General features: G+C 45.4%; 1 protein-coding gene across 1 annotated transcript in view; it reads left to right on the plus strand.

The window, feature by feature from the left end:
* Positions 1-2,116: 2,116 nt before the first annotated feature.
* HSPA12A (heat shock protein family A (Hsp70) member 12A) overlaps positions 2,117-18,318 on the plus strand; it is an 85,113-nt gene continuing 68,911 nt past the window's right edge. Inside the window, exon 1 of the mRNA XM_074959275.1 lies at positions 2,117-2,442. Coding sequence (XP_074815376.1) covers positions 2,415-2,442 — 28 coding nt within the window. The 5' untranslated portion in view covers positions 2,117-2,414. The remainder of the gene's footprint in view (positions 2,443-18,318) is intronic.

Here is an 18,318-nt window from a genome sequence, read left to right on the forward strand (position 1 = left end):
TGTAGTCACTGCCTTGACATTCAAAAAGATGTTTGTATATAGCAAATGCTATTTTTATGTGGGCATTTTGGTTGCTTCAAAGATAAAGAGGAAAACTTGCTTGTAAGTCATATTTTCCCTGCAATGCTAGATTTTTGTTTATTTAAATACATGATTGTAAAGCCACAGATCAGTTGCATTTAAAGTGTATTTAATTGTATGTGAAATTTTTAGCTTGTCAGGAAACCATGACATTAAATGAAAGTTGTTTTGTTTCCTATTTCCTATGCTGATTAATAACGGTTCAAATTTTGAGCCAGACTCTAAATATATAATTAAAGCAGACTAAAGGCCAGATGTTCTCCTCTGCTGCATGAGTGGAGCAGAGGAAAGCGGGAGGGAAGCAGCAGCAGCTCTATGGCATAGTGTCCTCACCTCCCTGGGAGATCCCTATGTGAACCTTGGAGCAGTTGGGGCTTCTGCAAGAGTAGGGGCAGCTCTACCAATTTTGCCGCCCCAAGCAGGGACTACCGCCCCATTCTAAATGCTGCCCCAAACACCTGCTTGGAAAGCTGGTGCCTGGAACCGGCCCTGTGCGAGAGTGTCAGCTAATGGTTATTATAAATGTTGGGGTGAGTGAGACACCCTTTAGCTCCAATTCTTTGCTTAGGAGAGAATACTGCATGCTTCCTTCCCTCTCTGCTTTCTGCCAGTGCAGGAAGTCCCTTCTTATGGTTGACTCACAGAGGAGGAGGCAGGGTCGGGAGCAGTAATTGCACTGCATTCTCCCCTAGCCACACAGTGGATTTTTGGCTGAAGTCTGTCTTTCTAGCTGCTTATAAAGGGCTCATCACTATAATATCTGTCAGAAGCACATTTATTGTAAATCTGTTTATCATAAATCTGTAAATCTTCTGCCACAGCTCCTCCTTCACAGAGGGGACAGTGCATAGCCACAGGGCTCAGAGCTAATGGCATCAAGGCTTCTGTGACAATCTTGCTACAGGGGAGATATGGAAGACCTGGCAGGAGGAGAAGGCAAGCTGCATAGATGACCTGCCATATGTGCGGTTTGCCTAAGGATGCTCTGTCTTCTGGGGTTTCACAAGGACCCTGCCTTCTCTAAGGGTCAGCTTTAATGGGAGGATTCAACAGAAACTCTGGGGTGGAATTTTTGAAAGCACTTAGTCACTGACCTAAAGGTAATGGCCAATGACTAAGTGTTTCTTCAAATCTCACTCTCTAAACCCAAGGTCCTAGGGCCTGTTTCTGCATTGCCTTGCATCTTGTGTGGTCATTTACACTGGTAGCAAGTGGATGTAATTGCTGCACAATCAGAATTGGTAACATTAACACCCACTTTGGATTTACTTACTATGGGTGTGAATAACCACACAGGACACAAGGTACTGGAGGGTTAGGCCAATGGAGTTTCAGGAGAACTTTTTCTTCTACTAAAATGTTTTTTTTCCCCATGGTAGGAAATTAGCCCTACTTTTATTTTCTTGCTTCTAAGGGACTTTTATCCAATGTTGGCAACTCATGATTTTAGCATGAGGCATGAAATATTTGATTTTCTTGAATCCCCAGCTCATGGAGTCAGGTGATGATTTGAGTTTCTTGGCTTTCATTAGGAAAAAATGAAAGTAACTTTCTAGCCCTTAGGGCTGTGAAGAAGAGTTTGAAGATGTCTCAAGTGCTCCCTAAAGGCCTGAAAGCAAATAAATATATTTTAAATCTCATGATTTTTGAATGTGCAGGGCTGGCAATGCAGTTAGTCACAGAAAATACAAAGCCAAATACTCAGTGCATCTTTTGCAAATGACATTTGCCCTAACTCCAATTCCCTATTGCAGTGGTGGTGTTTTTTCTGTGCACAAAGGCCAGCCCCTGCTATAAGCAGCGTGCTCCAGTTTCCAACCACTCAGCCATGGGCAGGGTGCTTAGTCTGGAACTAGCCGCATGACGCTGTCAGCTTCATTTGCGCACCGAAAGCGATAGCAATGACAACGAAATACACATTCAAAAGCTAGGCTGGATCCGTCCCTTCCCTGAGCGTCTCCATCATTTAGCAGCTCCACAAGCGATTCTGTCAGTTGCAGCCTGGGCTGCCCTGGTTGAGGGGGGAAGCGGAGAGCGAGCGCACGCTTGCAGGGGAGGGGCTCTGCAGCAATCGGAGCAGTCACAGCCCTGCAGCCCGCAGGAAAGGCTTCTGAGCACGGGGGTCAAACGCTGAGCCGTCCCTCTGGCTCCCTGCACCGTCTGTGGGAAGGCGCTAGGAGGGTGGGGGAGGGAAGAAGGAGCGAAGCGTCGCCTGGGCTCAGGAGGAAGCCGCAGCAGCCGGCGATGGCTCAGGCTGCGGAGTGAGCGGCGCCCCGCGTGCGGCTGCTGGGCTCTGGCTGCAGGACGGAGAGGGGCGAGAGGCGACTCCAGCCATGGCCGAGACGGAGGGCGGCCCCGCAGGTAAGAGGAACCGCGTTCCCTTGTGCCTGCCGCGGGGGAGCCCCTGCCGGCCGGGCACGCACCAGCCCCTCCGCAATGCAGGAAACCTCCCCGTGAATGCGCATGGGGCTGTGGCTCGCCTCAGCCTCTGCAGCAAGGGGCCGGGCACGGGTGCGGCTCCGCGGTGCAGCCGTGTCCCGTCAGTGAGGGCGCCGGCGGACACCGGCTGCGGGAGGCGTCACGCGCGCTACGCGGCGCAGAAATGGCTCTGCGGGGAGCTGGCGCTCGCCCCGACCGACTCTGTGCCGTGTCCCACCCCGCCCCGCCGCCGCTCGGGCTCCGGCTGGGTGCAGCTGGCTCGAGCCCTGCGCGTGGCTCCGCGCGGATGGCCGTGGGACGGTGCGGGGCAGGGCTGGGCGGGGGCTCAAGCCGAGGCCGCGCTGCTGAGCCTGGGGAGCGCTCCGCTCCCGGCGCGGGGAGGGGATACTGGCCTGGGGCGGGATTGATGCTCAGAGGCAGGCGCGTAGGGCAGCCGAGCGGTTTCCCCAGGGCAGCCGCCGGGCTCTCCCGGGCGGGGTGGCCACGCATCTCCCGAGCCAGCCGCAGTCCGGGACCGAAGAGCTTTAGCCGGACATGACCCCTGGCGGGGGCCGAGGGGCAGCCGCTGCTGCTCGTCCCGCGCTGTCTCCAGGAGGGAGTCCGTGCCGCAGGCCGGGAGGGGGCTGACGGGGGGAGCCAAGCGGCAACACAATGCGGAGGAACGTGATGCCCCCGCTTGCCCGTCTCCTGCCTGTCTCCGGGCTGCCCCCCTGCAAGTACGGCTGGGCCCGCGGCGATCGGGCCCCGACAAGGCTGCCAATGCAGCAGCTGTTCCCCAAAGGCATGTGCACCACCCAGCTAGCCCAGGCCTCTCTCCCCGTGTCTCCCACTGGCCAGTCTCCTCTCCCAGGATGGGGGGTCAGACTCTGGGCAAGGGCACGCTTTGTAGTTCCAGTCGGGTGCTTCTCCGATTGAAATAAAGGGAAGGGGCATCTTAGGCTAATAGAGAGGCAGGCCTGTCAGTGCATCAATCTGACCTGGGGTTTGTGATGCAGAATCATCTCTCTTCCCCCCTCCCGCCCCCATTTGGATCACATCGTATCTTCAGCATCCTGGAGCAGCCAGAGAGCTCCAAATCTAAGGGGTCTCAGAGACGGGATAAAACCAGAAGCAGTTTTGCAAAACCTTGTATATGGGGATTTGACTTTGTAAAATCAAAAACAGGAGCTGTTCTGGGTCTCCTTTTATCCAGATCAGGAGGATTTTAATAATTAAAAAAAAATTGGTCCATTTGAAATTACAGTGCATAGGAGTAAAACAATGATGTTTTGGGGGGCAAGGAACTACACTCTGTATGCAGGTTTCAGAGTAACAGCCGTGTTAGTCTGTATTCGCAAAAAGAAACTGAGTACTTGTGGCACCTTCGAGACTAACCAATTTATTTGAGCATAAGCTTTCGTGAGCTGTAGCTCACGAAAGCTTATGCTCAAATAAATTGGTTAGTCTCGAAGGTGCCACAAGTACTCAGTTTCTTTTTACTCTGTATGCATCTGTCTGTAAAGGGTGCCAGCACAGTATGGGTATTACCAGACTGCAAAAAATAATTATAGGGGAATAAAATATAGCCAGCGTGATGTACTTGATTCCTCTCCATGTGGGTGCTGCAGAGGTTTGAAAACATTGTAACTCTGAATCCCAGTCTCTGCACAAATAGAATTCTCGATGATGGTGTAGAGAGAAATAAAGGGCTGGGTTTATATGGTATTAGCATGTGGCTTAGAGGAGAATATTCCCAAATGAAATAGTTCAACTGCAATGCATCGTAAACGGGAATGTCCGAGAACATCCATTTTGAAAACTCTAGAACAGAACATTGTTTGAAAAACTAGTTGAATCTTAAAGTTATCTGCTTTGCTCTTTTGTTGCTTTGCTTGCCAAGGGTTGCTGGGAACTCCAGTACTCTCCTTCCCCTCATGTAAATTAATTTTTTTTTTAAATAAAGGCTCTAATGATTTGTGTCCTCTGGCTTGATGAAGTTAACTATAATCTTGTTATAGCAGACAGCTGACAAAGGGAAGAGTGGAAAGCAGATTCACCCATCTGTTAGATGACAGTATATTACATATTTTTACACAGAGTTAATTGCAAATTTGGTGTATTGCAATGTTGAAATTAAATGGTCCGAGGAAGAACCTAAGCAGGAAGGATTCCACTATAAGAAGGAATACGATATAGCAAAGTAACGATTTGTCATACTAGAAATGCTTACATCTTTTGTAGTCGATAGAACACTGAAACAGTTGGAGAAAAAGGAATCTGAAAAAAAATACTGCTAAATGAGAGTATGTATATTGGTAGTGTTAGGGCTGCAAAAATTTACAGCAGTGTAGTGTGCTGCAAAAATGACACACACCTATGTAAAATAGCAAAATGCTGTATGCGCCAGCTGTTCATCATTTTTATGGCTACAAGTAGCACAGCATTGCAGTATTTGCAGTTTGGCTAGCATGAGCATGACTAATTTTATTCACAGAAACTGTTGTGTTAAAGCTTTAATAACGCTATCTTAAAGAAATATAAACCATTGGCTCATATTCAAATGACATCAATTTAGCAGATAAAAAAAAAATTACAAAAAAACAACTTAACAGTACACAGTGTGGTAAGCTTTTAACCTGAATGTATAGCACATTTTAGCCCAGGAACCAGACCCTGCCCTGTGCTAGGATGACATTTTGCTTCTCCACTGATGCAAAGTTTCCCTAAAGCCTATCAGGCCCCAGAGGATGTGTCCTACACTGGGTTTATGGAAAATAGGTCCTGTCAAACTAACTTAATTTTTTTTGATGGGACTACAAGTTTGATTGATAAAGGTAATAGTGTTGATGTTATATATTTAGACTTTGACTTAGTACAACGTTTTGATTAAAAAATTAGAACGATACAAAATTAACAGGCACTCATTAAATGGATTAAAAACTTGCTAGTTGATAGGTCTCAATATGGAATTGTAAATGTGGAATAGTCATCAAGCAAGTATGTTTCTAATGGGGTCCCTCAGAGATCGGTTCTTGGCCCTACCCTTTTAAACATTTTTTATCAATGACCTGAGAATATAAAATCACCACTAATAAAGTTTGCAGATGGCACAAAGATTAGAGATTGGTGAGTAATGAAGAGGACAGGTCACTGTTACAGAGCAATCAGAATTGCTTGGTAAGTCGGGCATGAGCAAACTACGTGCATTTGGATATACTAAATATAAATGTATACATCTAGGAACGAAGAAAGTAAGTCATACTTACAGGATGGGGGACTTCTGGGAATCAATGACTTCGAAAATCATTTGGGGGTTGTGGCAGATAGTAAGCTGAACATGAGCTCCCAGTTTGACACTGGCCAGAAGGGCTAATGGTATCCTTGGATGCATAAATAGGGGAATCCTAAATAGGAGTAGAGGTTATTTTACCTAAATATTTGGCACTGGTGTGACCGCTGCTGGTATACTGTGTCCAGTTTTGGTGTCCACAGTTCAGGAAGAATGTTGATAAATTGGAGAAGAGCAACAAGAATGATGAAAGGATTTGAAAACATGCCAAGACTCAAGGAGCTCAACCTATTTACCTTAAAGAGAAGGTTAAGGAGTCACTTGATCCCAGCCTATAAGTACCTTCACGGGGAACAAATATTTGATAATAGGCTTTTCACGGTCAATTTTAAAGTCAAGGTTGGATTTTTTTTCCCCAGATATGCTGTAGTTCAAAAGAATTTTGGTGGGGAAGTTCTATGGCCTGTTATGCGGGAAGTCAGACTAGACGATCACAATGGTCCCTTCTGGCTTTGGAATCTATGAAGATAGGGGCATACTCAGGTGGTATAGATCTGATGTAACAGCTCCTATTCCCCCACACTCTGAGCCAATGTAGCGACAGTGGCTAAGGTATCCCTACACCACAGCTATCCCCAGGAGCTGCCGTGACCTCTTTGGGAAATGGACTGTCACTGCAAGTTAGAGCAGCCTTTATGCAGGAGGACAGGACTGTTGCCTCAGGTGCATCAAATCTGGCCCCATAACTGTAAAAGGTGGAATTTGAATCCATTCAGTTCTCTCACAACGTCATTTTTATTCAAATTAGGATAAAACATTTTAAAAGATTTTAATGACATTCATCACCCCCATCATTTTTTGTTGAGTGATTTTTTTGCGTGATCACAGATTTCCTCAGTTGAGGTTCTCATGTGACTTGCCAACGTCAGCTTCTCCTCATTGTTTTGGGCATGTTGCTGTCAACTTTGATTCCCATTATGGGCTTCACCTCTCCTGCTGCATTAGGTTCAGGCTTCTGGGCCTTTCCTTCAAGGCTGTGCACAACTCCTCTCTTGGCCACATGCCTGATTTTGTTTTCCCCAGTTCCCTATGCCAGGGGTTCGCAACCTTTTTCTTTCTCAAACCACCCTCCCCCACCCCTCCCACGCTATAAAAACTCCACGGCCCGCCTGTGTCACAACAACTCTTTTTCTGCATATGCAGTAGATTCAAAGCCAGGGCTGGTATTCGGAGGCAGCAAGCAGGGCAATTGCCACAAAGCGACGTTCCTTGGGCTTCAGTTTCAGTCCAGGGTGATGGGGCTTTGGCTTCAGCCCCAGGCCCCAGTGAGTCTAAGGCTGGCCTTGCTGTCTGGCTTATTTTGGCAGACCCCCTGAAACCTGCTCGAAGACCCCCAAGGGAACCCGGACTCCTGGTGGAGAATCACTTCCCTGTGCCATACCAAGCCTCTCTCACAACCACTCCCTTTGTATCCTCCCCACCCTTTTTCTCATCTTGCATGGTGTTCCCTACTCTCTTCCTGTGCACCAAACAACCCCCCCCCCCCCCGCTCGTTCAAATCCACCCTTAAAACACAGTTTTTCTGCAAAGGCGTGCAGCGTGACTGGTGAACGGTTCCAGCACTTCCTTACTATCCCACTGGTATCCCGTCCACCTTCAGTACATGTGTCTGGACTCTTCTCATGCAGTATGAGCTAAACTCATCACTGACATTATTCTGACTTCAGTGGAGGAACTCCAGGCAGGAAATCAGCCCTGTAGGTGGGATTTCCAAAAATGGTGTTAGCCTAACTCTAACAGTGGGAGTTTTACTCTTGACTTCAGTGAGAGGTAGAGTTAGTCTCCTATTAAGTGTTTTTGAAAATCCCTCTCTGTCTATACTAGATTGTATGCTCTGTAGAACAGGAGCCGTGAATATTTGTATGTTTACACTGTGCTAAGGTCACTCTTGGTCTCAATAAATAATTATGGAAAGCACGAATAGAAGAAAGCAGTTTCATGTAAGTGCACAGTTTTGAGATTAGGAGAGGAAAGATCTTAATCCATTGACATGCTGTTCTGTAAACTGTTAGCAAATTTTGTGAGGAAACTGTTGGGCTGTATTTCCTTTTTTTTTTTTTAATGTAAATTTAATTTTACAATTGCGACAAGTTTGCAGGTAAGTGCCTTACACCTCTTTGTTAAATGCTGCGTTTTGACCTATTTGTCTCTTCATAATTATTTACTTATTTATTAGGCTTTGTATAGCATTCATCAGCTTTCCATCTAACAACCTCATTAGATTAAAGAAGTTAAATCGAGGTTGCTGACTGACACTCAGGTCTGTTCAGCTTGAATTCACCAACAGGAAAGATGGTAGAGTGTCAGGCAGAACTAATATGAGAGAATTCCAAAGCTCTTAAATATACGGGCCCCGATCCTGGAGTGCACGATGCAGCCACTTTGCACGAGCACTCTGGTGCACCCTAAATAATGGGAATATTGCCCTTGGGGGAGAGGTGTCACCATCACATAGGGAAAATCTGAAGTACAGTAACTCCTCACTTAACGTTGTAGTTTGGTTCCTGAAAAATGTTACTTTAAGCGAAACGATGTTAAGCGAATCCAATTTCCAATTTCAGCATAAGAATTAATGTAAATCGGATGGGGGCTAGGTTCCAGGGAAATTTTTTTTGCCAGACAAAAGACATTATATACATATAGAGTATAAGTTTTAAATAATTTTAAACAATTTAATATTGGACTTCCTAGTGATGATTGTGAAGCTTGGTTGAGGCAGGGGTGTAGTGGGGTTGGGGTGTAGGGCCTTGCCCCATTCCGCCTGCCTGGAGCTCCTGCCAGGGAGCGGGGTCAGGACGTGGGGGGCTTGCCCTGCTCCGCCCGCCCGGCGTTCCAGCCGGGAAGTGGGGTCGGGGCGTGGGAGGTCCCCCTGTTCCACCCACCCAGCGCTCCTGCCAGGGAGCGGGGTCGGGGGTTGCCCGCTCCCTGGCTGGAATGCCAGGCGGGGAGAGTGGGGTAAGCCCCCGCGCCCCAACCCCGTTCCTTGGCAGGGGCGCCAGGCAGGCGGAATGAGGCAAGCCAAACAACCTTATAACAGAACATTGCGCGACTTTAAATGAGTATATTCTCTAATAGATCAGCAACCTAATAACGAAACAATGTTAACTGGGATGACTTTAAGTGAGGAGTTACTGTATTGGGCTTCTGTAACATTCCTGTGGCTGCTGTTTCTGTGTCCTGGTGACTATCAGCTGCCATAAGTGCTCCTGGGAGCCTTCGTTCTGCTCTACACTGTGTCAGGGCAGCCTCAGGATGGGGGGAGGGGAATACAATGGGTACCTTTGAGTCTGTCCCTCAGATGTGCCAAGCACTCCTCTGCCGTAGCTGAGGATCAGACCAACAGAGTCTGTTCCGACCAGCTGTGCTCATAGGAATACATTTTACTCAGTCCCACTGAAGTGAGCTGGACTATTCACTTGATTAAGATTTACGCTCAAGAGCAAAATCAATGAGTAGATCAGACTCATACTTTGGTTAAAAAAGAATGATATTATGATATGACTGCTGATAAATATTCACATTTGCTGTGGTGATGAGTGGCATAGTAATGCATATATGTGAGACAGATATAGTGAAAAGCTTCCATTTATTTTACCACAAGGTATTTTTAAAACAGATAATGCAGTGTTTTCAAAGTAGGATTGCCACAGTGAACTGGTAATGGTTGATAAATAGATATTGTAACAAGAAATTCCTCCCAAGTTAGGTTCAGAGCGTTTTTAAAAAATGTTATCACATAACAGAAAAGTAAAATGCAGTCAGTCTAAAAACACTTGTTTGCACTGAAATGCTCTTTACAGATGAATCTAAAGGACAGGAGAGAGAGCTCTCAGCACAGAGGGCCTTTGTTCTTGTCTCCCGAGTAGCACTATTTAGGACTGCATAAGGGTGGGTCAAGGACGTATGAGAATTGCTTTTGGAAGTTGCTGGGTCCGATTCTCCACTGCCTTGCGTCCTGTCTACCATTTGGGTCAGGCAGTGTGTTACAGTAGCCACTTCCCACTCACTGGCTCAGATCCTTGGCTTCATTATGGCTGATTTGCACTGCTATAGTGTCACAGCAGCTTTAAAGCCAGTTAACTGAGATTATAACTTTGAGCAACCTTGAGGCCGTGATAAATTACATCAAGGTCTAGATTGACTCTCTGCAGCTCCAGAATCCCGCAGCCACAAAAGTGGCTTAGAACCATCTGTCCCTCCCCTAGCTCTCACCCCTATGCCTTCAGCATTGAGCACAACTTGGTCACTGCAGAGGACCTGACACTTTGCACAGGTGAAAATGACTATAGCATGCAAGACAGTGAAGAATTAGGACCAAGGCCAGGAAGACAGCTTTATTGGCCCTTTAGAGCCACTGTGACAGCTCAAAGGCTCTGGATTTGGGGCCAGAATCTGATTTCAAGACTATACAAAGCAGAGCTTACCCAACGCCACTGGAAATTCCCTACTCTCAGCTATATTGAAGAGAGAATCCTTAACAGTAACACTCCACATGTTAAGAGTCAACTCTGTACCTTCTCTCTCTTCCATTGTTGGCCACACACACTATTTTTTCCAGCAGCAATTCTCCAAAGACCAAGGAGCTAAGGCCTATAGACTCTAAAGCAGTGGTGGGTAACCTGTGGCCCGCAGGCTGCATACAGCCCATCAGGGTAATCTGATTGCGGGCCGCGAGACAGCTTGCTGACGTTGACCATCCGCAGGCACGGCCCCCACAGCTCTCAGTGATCACGGTTTGCCGTTTCCAGCCAATGGGAGCTGCGGTGGGCTGCAGGTTGCCCACCACTGCTCTAAAGGGTTGTTCTGTATATCTTTGTTGAACTTCTAAGTTATTTTAAAATTGCTAGAAGGACCTTTAAAAGGTTTGGGGTTCAGATAATCATCCAGAACTGTACATGCTTATCAGACTGTGTGGGTACCATCATCCCATCCATGAAGACCCATATTCCTCCACCCCCAAAACTCCCTCAATGAACTGTCCTACCTGCAGTTGCCTTTTTGGAAGAAACGACCTAGAGACCCACTATTTATTACCTTTCAGTGGAGGAACAATGTGGGGAAATCTGTACCATGCCCCATGCCCCACAGCATCTTCTGGCAGCATCACCTGCATTCTCTCACCTTCTGGGGGTTTAGATCATCTATCCCACAATCTTACTCTCTCTGCTGGGGTTTGGATACCACTCACCCACACCATGTCTCCACTGGAAGATGGGGATGTGTAGTGCATGTCATTCACCTACTCTCTCTCCATTGGGAGGATCTCCAGTTTCTTGTACCATCCAGTGTTCCCCATGCTGCCCTCTCTTTCATGGCCTTATGTCACACGACACCAGGTATTGGCATCCTTTATCTTGGGAGTGGGTAGAGAAATGGGCCTATGCCTGTTCACTGTAGGGACTGGGCTGTTGTCTGTAACACCAAGTATGAGAGCTTAAATATCACAATTTCTTTAAAATGTTCTTGATGTCCTATACTACTGAGTTGGGTGGGAAATGCATTCCTGATCTGTCTGCTAACAGTTTGATCTGTTGTATTTCATCTTAGCTGTCTCCACTCTTAAAGATTTAAATAGCTGTGGTTGTACCAGACTGGCAAATAGATCTAACAAATCTAACTCCTCTTTCTTAAGTTTCCATGGATACCTTGAAGAGTGCACACACTGTAATCAAAACAGTAGGGAGTACAGTTTACAAAAATTTCCAGTATTGTCCTCATGGAACTGTTACGTTCAAGAAATAGCTCTTTGTAATAGCTCTCCCACTTAGTCAGCTCTGTTCCTCTTATGTTTTTAGTCTTATCAAGTCCTTTGCGTCTCCCACCTGTAGAGATGTAACTTTCATCTGAGTACTCAATGTTTAGTCGATAACTTTTGTCTGATTCAAAACTTGATGCCTAATATAGCTAAGGCACTTGGATACTACAGTGATGGGGCAATACAAGAACCTACTTAGGCATGTCTTGGGCCTTGTCTACACTACTACTTAAGTTGATTGTAAGTTACATTGCTCAGGAGTATGAAAAAGCCACCCCTCTGAGTGACATAACTTACATCGACTTAATGAGATGTCTTCGCTGCGCTATGTTGGCAGGAGATGCTCTCCCACTGACATAGCTTCCGCCTCTCATTGAGGTGGATTAATTACGTCAACTGGAGAACGTGCTCCCGTCGACATAGTGCATCTTCATCCAACATGCTAAACTGATGCCTCTGCATTGATTGCAGCAGCGCCAATTTAGCGTGATAGTGAAGACAAGTCCTTGGTTTGTAATATACAACTGTTTGGAGTTACAACAGTTTCATGGAGAATTCTTCCATGGTTCTAAAAGGTCTGCTGTCTTCTGCCATTGCATCACGCTTTCAAATGTAGTCCTTTTTCTTCTGGGATCTAGAGCTATTAATACCACTTGTTACCAAAAAATCCAATTGCTGAAACATTTTCAGTATCAAGAAACAGGCAATAAAGATAAACAGGTTAGTTCTTGTTTTAGCTATGAGATGTCACTTAGATACTAACCCACTAATCCTAGTCTACAGACTCACTGTTGGCTCTGCCAATGAATGTTGAAATTTGACACCATCCTTGTCGTTCTCCAACTGCTGACATTCTTCTATTTCCTCATCTGTGAGCAAATGTAGGACTTTTAGCCTTGTAGAATGTCAAGGGCTTTACTGATAACACTCAGTACCATGTGACCATCTGTTGTTGTTTTATTTATTGCTTTTCACAGTTGGACTTTTCCATATTACCCTGTTCTCCCTTTCTCCTATAATCTTTTTGATTTTGTCTGGATTCAAGAGCATCTTTGGTATTCCTAAAAATTGTGAGAGGGAAAATGTTTCTCAATATAATGCACATTTAAAGAAACAAAAGTCATTGGAGTCTTCCTGTTTAGTGAATGACAAGAGTTTTTGTGTGAATCTAACAATCATGGTGAAAGCTGAGTAAGTGACTATTCAACCAAAGATAGTAAACAATACATCCAGAGTAGTTTCCTGTTTGTTCACATTAGATGTATTTTCTATACCTAATCTCTTGCTTAATATGTAATGCCTCAGGTCAGGAAGAGCTCTGTGTAGCTCAAAAGCTTGTATCTTTCATCGACAGAAGAAGTTGGTCCAATAAAATATATTACCTCACTCACCTTGTGTCTTTAATATCTTTGGACCAACATGGCTACAATAACACTGCATATATTTATCTAGCAACTGTGACAAAGTTCCTCCTCTACCTTGGTGGGTCTTGCACTTATTGGCGGATTTGCTCGCCTTGGAGCTTCACGGCAGCCCTCAGTTTGGCCGTTTTCATGAACCCACAGTCCAGGTCAGCTCCTCCTGTGTCTGACCAGGAGTTGGGAGGTTTGGGGGGAACCCGGGCCCGCCCTCTACTCCGGGTTCCAACCCAGGATCCTGTGGAATGCAGCTGTCTAGAGTGCCTCCTGTAACAGCTGTGCGACAGCTACAACTCCCTGGGCTACTTCCCCATGGCCTCTTCCCAACACCTTCTTTATCCTCACCATAGGACCTTCCTCCTGGTGTCTGATAATGCTTGTACACCTCAGTCCTCCAACAGTATGCGTTCTCACTCTCAGCTCCTAGCGCCTCTTGCTCCCAGCTCCTTACACGCGCACCACAAACTGAAGTGAGCTCCTTTTTAAACCCAGGTGCCCTGATTAGCCTGTCTTAATTGATTCTAGCAGCTTCTTGATTGGCTGCAGGTGTTCTAATCAGCCTGTCTGTCTTAATTGTCTCCAGAAAGTTCCTGATTGTTCTGGAACCTTCCCTGTTACCTTACCCAGGGAAAAGGGACCTACTTAACCTGGGGCTAATATATCTGCCGTCTATTACTCTCCTGTAGCCATCCGGCCCGACCCTGTCACACAACCCAGGTTTGCATGGCACTTTATAGACATGGAAAAAAACAAGGTCTTTGTTCTGAAAAGCTTGCAATTTAAGCCATTTGGATGATACGACGGGAGATGGAATGAGGAGAATGAACATCAGGAAACTGCACTTAGGAGAGGATAGTTTTACACAGAATCTGGATTCTGTTTCTTTGTGTTTTCTATTTTTGGGGGGGAAAGAGGACGTTTTTTATGAAGATGTGGGCAAAGGTTTGTTTGCGGGCAAAGGTAGGTTTGTTTTTTATGAAGATGCGGGCAAAGGTAATGCCTGATTGGAGATTATTAGTGCAGGGACGCCAGAAGGAAGCGAGTTTGAGGAAGGAGTTTTCAGGAGGAAAAGGAGGTTGCTTGGTGTGCAGAAAAGGTGCCAGGCATAGGGTACTGTATGACAACAGGTGTGAGTGGGAGATGGCAAAGGAGAAGCGTGATTGTTCTTTTTCATCCAGCCTCCAAGGTGTCACTGGGCTGAATTCTGTGTTCCTTCAAGAAGACAAGATCTCAGAGAGGGTGAAATTCATCTCTGAGCAGCGTGCCAATGCAAACCCAGTGGCCCGCTTAAACTCTGATTAAGTTAGCTAGCTACACAAGGTTATCACCCATAGCAAATAATTGAGGTTATACAAATCCAGAGTTCTTTCTGGTAATGACAATGTAAAACTGAAAAGATCTTGAGAATACTAGATGAAAAAGCACAGATGTGGCTCACTGGTTGAGTCATAAAAATGATCCGAAGCAGAGTAGTTATAATAAACCGGAAAAGGCATTGGTGCTAGTGAGACAAATTTTATTTGTAGACATTTACTTCAACTGTGCAGATATCTTTACCTTTAACAAACTATTACTGTGCTCTAAATGCTATCAGTGAGATTGCATAGCAGCATTCTGGCTGATTGATTATTATGAAAAGTTAACAGAAAACCTCGATTTGGAATGGTCATTAGCTGGGGCAATCTCCATGGAAGTGGAAGGTATTGCACTCTTCAAGACATAAGGTGGGAAACCTGCTGATGTTTAAAATAGAGTACCTTACCCTGTTTTCATTGAAGTTAATAGCAACACGCTCATTGACTGCACTGAGAGCAGAAAGTATTTATTTTTTATGCTGAATATGGGGTTCATTTCATTTATATATTGAAATGTTTTTAAATGTGTTTTTAATTTTTGTATTTCTGTTTCTTTTTGATTTTCCTTTTTTCCTTTCAAAGCCTTTTTGTATCTGCACTAAAATCCTCCAGGCTGTAGATTGTGCCAGGTTGTTGTGACACTTTTTTGTAAGCTTTGACATTTTGTTTTCAGTCTTGTATTTAAGGTGAGGTAGTATCCCAGCAATACTTTACTCCGTTTTTGCCAGCTGTGTTGCTTTCCAAACAGCCATGTAGTAAATCCTGCATTTCCTGTTGTGCAAACATCACAGACAATGTGAAATATGCAGACCACCAAGCTTTTCTTTCAGGAAGATTCTCTAGATAGTTAAAATGAGTCTAAAGAGTTTTGAATTGCACTTTGTACTTACTTTACTGTGAGACCCTATGGTCTAGAGGATTGAGCACTGGACTTGGGAGTTAGGGGCGACTGAGGTTCTGTTCCTGGCACCTTCACTAACCTGCTGTGTGATCATTTGAACTCTATGGGCTTTTGCTCCCACTTTTTAATCTGTCTTGTCTTTTTATGTCTGTCTGTTGTTTTTTGGAACAATTTAATTCCATCACCTGAAGTCTTTGAATAAGATAGGATGTCTTTCTAAAAATATGTTCTATCTAGCTCAGCCAGATATGGGTTTCATGCAGAAGCTACTGGGTCAAATTCTATGGCCTGGGTTATGAAGGAAGTTGCACGAGATGATCATAACGATCCCTTCAGGCTTTAAAATCCACAAAATCTATTTAGATTGTAAATTTTTCAGGGCAAGGCTGGTCTCTCATATGTTTGTACAGAACCTCTCACAATGGGGCCTCTCGGCTCTAAGGCAATGCTAAAAATAATAATTGTTTAAAAATCTTTCTGTGTTTGTATTCCTGCTATGGTTTTATCTGGAATAAACAAAGGACATTGTAAAATTTATATGGAATAAGAAAAGATCAAGAGTGAGTGCAGATACCTTATACAAATCTATTAAACAGGCTGGACTAGCTGTTCCAAATATTCTGTGGTACTGTCAAGCCAGCCGGTTCAAAGCAGTAGTGGACTGGAGCTTTTTAACCCAGCCAAACACTGGGCCCTTATTGAACAAGAAAATTGGGGCAGTGTAAACATTGCTACGCTAACATAGATTAATAAAAAATCATGCCATCCAGAAATTGATATACCTCCTTTACCAAAGGCTACTCCATGTGTTTGTGATTGAACTAGAGTTAAGTTCTCTTTCCTCACCAATGACACTCTTGCACTACTGCTTAAGTCATAGAATCATAGAATATCAGGGTTGGAAGGGACCTCAGGAGGTCATCTCGTCCAAATCCCTGCTCAAAGCAGGACCGATCCCCGACTAAATCATCCCAGCCATGGCTTTGTCAAGCCTGACCTTAAAAACTTCGAAGGAAGGAGATTCCACCACCTCCCTAGGTAACGCATTCCAGTGTTTCACCACCCTCATCGTGAAAAAGTTTTTCCTAATATCCAACCTAAACCTCCCTCACTGCAACTGAGACCATTACTCCTTGTTCTGTCATCTGCTACCACTGAGAACAGTCTAGAGCCATCCTCTTTGGAACCCCCTTTCAGGTAGTTGAAAGCAGCTATCAATCCCCCCTCATTCTTCTCTTCTGAAGACTAAACATCCCCAGTTCCCTCAGCCTCTCCTCATAAGTCATGTGTTCCAGTCCCCTAATCATTTTTGTTGCCCTCCGCTGGACTCTTTCCAATTTTTCCACATCCTTCTTGTAGTGTGGGGCCCAAAACTGGACACAGTACTCCAGATGAGGCCTCACCAATGTCGAATAGAGGGGAACGATCACATCCCTCGATCTGCTGGCAATGCCCCTACTTATACATCCCAAAATGCCATTGACCTTCTTGGCAACAAGGGCACACTGTTGACTCATATCCAAATTCTCGTCCACTGTAACCCCTAGGTCCTTTTCTGCAGAACTGCTGCCGAGCCATTCGGTCCCTAGTCTGTAGCGGTGCGTTGGATTCTTCCGTCCTAAGTGCAGTACTCTGCACTTGTCCTTATTGAACCTCATCAGATTTCTTTTGGCCCAATCCTCCAATTTGTCTAGGTCCCTCTGTATCCTATCCCTACCCTCCAGCGTATCTACCACTCCTCCCAGTTTAGTGTCATCTGCAAACTTGCTGAGGGTGCAATCCACACCATCCTCCAGATCATTTATGAAGATATTGAACAAAACCGGCCCCAGGACCGACCCCTGGGGCACTCCACTTGATACTGGCTGCCAACTAGACATGGAGCCATTGATCACTACCCGTTGAGCCCGACAATCTAGCCAGCTTTCTATCCACCTTATAGTCCATTCATCCAGCCCATACTTCTTTAACTTGCTGGCAAGAATACTGTGGGAGACCGTGTCAAAAGCTTTGCTAAAGTCAAGGAACAACACGTCCACTGCTTTCCCTTCATCCACAGAGCCAGTTATCTCGTCATAGAAGGCAATTAGATTAGTCAGGCATGACTTGCCCTTGGTGAATCCATGCTGACTGTTCCTGATCACTTTCCTCTCCTCTAAGTGCTTCAGAATTGATTCCTTGAGGACCTGCTCCATGATTTTTCCAGGGACTGAGGTGAGGCTGACTGGCCTGTAGTTCCCAGGATCCTCCTCCTTCCCTTTTTTAAAGATTGGCACTACATTAGCCTTTTTCCAGTCATCTGGGACCTCCCCCGATCGCCATGAGTTTTGAAAGATAATGGCCAATGGCTCTGCAATCACATCCGCCAACTCCTTTAGCACTCTCAGATGCAACGCATCCAGCCCCATGGACTTGTGCTCGTCCAGCTTTTCTAAATAGTCCCAAACCACTTCTTTCTCCACAGAGGGCTGGTCACCTCCTCCCCATGCTGTGCTGCCCAGTGCAGTAGTCTGGGAGCTGACCTTGTTCGTGAAGACAGAGGCAAAAAAAGCATTGAGTACATTAGCTTTTTCCACATCCTCTGTCATGAGGTTGCCTCCCTCATTCAGTAAGGGGCCCACACTTTCCTTGATTTTCTTCTTGTTGTTAACATACCTGAAGAAACCCTTCTTGTTACTCTTAACATCTCTTGCTAGCTGCAGCTCCAGGTGTGATTTGGCCTTCCTGATTTCACTCCTGCAAGCCCGCGCAATATTTTTATACTCATCCCTGGTCATTTGTCCAATCTTCCACTTCTTGTAAGCTTCTTTTTTGTATTTAAGAGCAGCAAGGATTTCACTGTTAAGCCAAGCTGGTCGCCTGCCATATTTACTTTCTACACATCAGGATGGTTTGTCGATTGTATGTTGCTCAGGAGTATGAAAAAACCACCCCCCTGAGCGACATAAGTTACATCGACACCCTTGCAAAAAATCCAGGTCTTAAACCAAATCGTGAACCAGAGAGCTTCAGTACACATGGTTAGCTAGCTGTTCAGTAGA

This window comes from Natator depressus, chromosome 7 (assembly GCF_965152275.1).
Source record: "Natator depressus isolate rNatDep1 chromosome 7, rNatDep2.hap1, whole genome shotgun sequence".
NCBI lineage: Eukaryota > Metazoa > Chordata > Testudines > Cheloniidae > Natator > Natator depressus.